This window comes from Apaloderma vittatum, unplaced genomic scaffold (genome assembly GCF_000703405.1).
Source record: "Apaloderma vittatum isolate BGI_N311 unplaced genomic scaffold, ASM70340v1 scaffold5188, whole genome shotgun sequence".
Lineage (NCBI taxonomy): Eukaryota > Metazoa > Chordata > Aves > Trogoniformes > Trogonidae > Apaloderma > Apaloderma vittatum.
The window spans coordinates 27,391-29,976 of record NW_009732282.1 but is presented as its reverse complement, the minus strand read 5'-3'; the positions used below and the strand labels follow the sequence as shown (position 1 = coordinate 29,976).

The 2,586-nt window shown below is 48.5% G+C and overlaps 1 protein-coding gene across 1 annotated transcript in view; it reads left to right on the top strand.

The window, feature by feature from the left end:
- Positions 1–2,586, top strand: part of LOC104278473 (arylacetamide deacetylase-like) — a 10,436-nt gene that overhangs the window by 6,369 nt on the left and 1,481 nt on the right. Inside the window, 1 exon segment of the mRNA XM_009875456.1 lies at positions 1,472–1,517. Coding sequence (XP_009873758.1) covers positions 1,472–1,517 — 46 coding nt within the window.

Below are 2,586 nucleotides of genomic sequence, written 5' to 3'. Positions count from 1 at the left end.
CGTTTGCTGGGTGGGAGTGAGGACGATCGGGACGATGCGAGTTTCGGGGCGTGATTGCCATCTTTGTTGTGCTGCTCTGCAGCATCTGGATTGCAGCATTTCTCATCGTATCTGGCAGGACGATCACTCTGATTTTACCCTGAATGTGCTTTCAGTGCTGTTACCTGAGCTCAGAAGCTCTCAAACCACCAGGACGGCCGTGAGACTTCTTTCCTGGCCGAGACCAGGAGGGTTGATGTACCCGACCCCGCTGGCATGCTGGCAGGGGTCACCCAAGCCCCTGGCTGGCACAGCATGTGGGGCTTGATGTCCTGTGTCCTTGCTTCCCTTGATGATCTCAAAGGTCTTTTCCAGCCTAAAAGATTCTGTGATTCTATTCTTGTTTCTTCCCATCGTGACATCTTTGTGTCCCAGGGGGAAGCACATGGAAACCTGGTAGGAAAGGGAACCAGGGAAATGTTTGGGGTCTGGATTGTTCTTGTTTTTAAAAAAAGCATTTATCTGCCTCAGTAAAGGCTTTCTTTAATTTCTGTACTAGAAGGAAATAGCGTAACAAGCCAGCACTGGATGTTCATCAGGTAAAGGAAGACGGTGAAGTTCCTGGCCTTACAATAGCACACTGAATGTTTTTTGCTCTGTTATCAAGTGAGTTACACATGACGTGTTCTACTTATCCTTAAAATTGTTTAACAGTCTTTACATATGAATTTTTAAAAATAAAATTAGCTTAGTGGCTTTACAGGCTTGAAAAAGAAACACAATTCAGCTGTCAGTCTTGGACAAACGTCCTCTTATATAAATATTTGGTGTATTGAATATAGATGCTAAAAGATTTGAATTATGAATACACCTGTTGGTTGGCTGTTGGTTTTAAACTGATCCCAACACACCACAAACATTTATTTCTCATAGAATCATTAAGGCTGGCAAAGACCTCCAAGATCATCAAGTCCAACTGCCAACCCAACACCACTAAACTATGCATCTTGTTTTTTCCCTTTGGCGTAGGATATCCTGAATCTTCAATGATTCTGGGGATTTTTTGGCATGTGTGTGCAGCCTGTTTAGCTGGAATATAGATGGAATGATCACTGGTGGGGTTTTTTTCCTTTTTATTTTGTGGAATATAAAAATTAAACTCATTTTTGATTCCAATGCAATGTGCTTCTTGTCACTCGAGTGACAAGGAAAAGAGTAACGATTGGCCCCAGTACACAGGGGAGCTGCTGCCAACGACCAGGGGGGTGCTGGTCCCCTGCTGCAGTTGACGTGAAGACTTGGGGAGGCTTCGCTGGGGGTGCAGAGGAGAGGGGCAGAAGCGCCTGAGGGGGTGTCTGTCAGCAAGAGGATGCTGAAGCTTGTGGTGGGGACAGAGATGGGGGAGTGAGCCCAGCTGGGGGAGACTGGGCTGGCGCTCCCGCTGCCCATGGGAAGTGACAGGGTCAGGAAACCGCCTTTTGTGTTGTGGCAGGAGCTTCTGCTTCCACTTCTCTGCTTCCCAATTGCCCCTGGAACGGGTGAGTGCCTTGCTGCCGGTGTGCTGAGCATCAGGGGGTACTTTGGCACTGAAGAGCATCTTGTAGAAGGCTCGTGCCCAGCTCCTCAGCCTGCAGGGAACAACCCTCCTCCTGCACGTCGTGTCGGGGTGCTGGGTGAGCCCCTCCTGATTCATCAGCGACGTCTCGCTGCCCGCAGGGAAGGACAGTGACCAGAGCCGGTATCGGTGACAGCGGCATAATCCGCTGCGGGATCATCCCAGCTTTGTGCGTGTCCCCCTCTGACACAAACAAAACAACTGTCTTCTCCAAAAGTTCTCTTAAGCAAAGTCTCTTTCTGCTGTTGAGGTGGTAGAAGGAATAAAGCAGCCTGTAGGGCTCAGTGACAGGGTTGCCTGAAGTGACTGAAGGCCACCTACACCCAATCTGGGGACTGTTCTTCTGGGTGTGACCTTGATACTGCATAGAACGTGAGACTGGAGGTGTCCCTGAGGCAAAACCCCAAGCCCCTACTTCCTTGGGAATACCAGGGTGCTGTTCATTAATTCCAAATGAGGGAGAGGAAAATTTATAGAATCATAGAACGGCGTTGGGCTGGAAGGGATCTTTAGAGGTCACCTAGTGCATCCCCCCTGCAGGGAGCAGGGACAGCTGTAACTAGAGCAGCTTTGCTGCAGGTGGAAGAACAAATGCTCTGTTTATTTACCCCTTTTAGCTTTCAGTGCAACAGCAGTTGCCTGAATGAACAAAATATTTAAAAGCTGGTAAATAAGAAGCTAGTAGTATCAGCCACGTGGGAAATTTTAAAGCGGCTTCTGTAATGCTTAAACATTAGCTGATTAACTTGCCTTCTATTCAAAATAAAAAAAAAAGCTAAACCCAGTTTGCTCACCGTTAAGGGCAGCTTGCTCAGGGTCACCAGCGGCTGCCAAAACAGCCCCAGCTGCACCCCGAGCAGTCGGGCACGCAAAGGGTGATTAATAACCCCCCAAATGCTGGAGTTTTAATTTTCCTCATGATAAGTGCAGCCCCTGTGTACGTAGGGAATCATTTGCTCCGTGGCAGGCTGCAGCGAGCTCTACTTCTCACT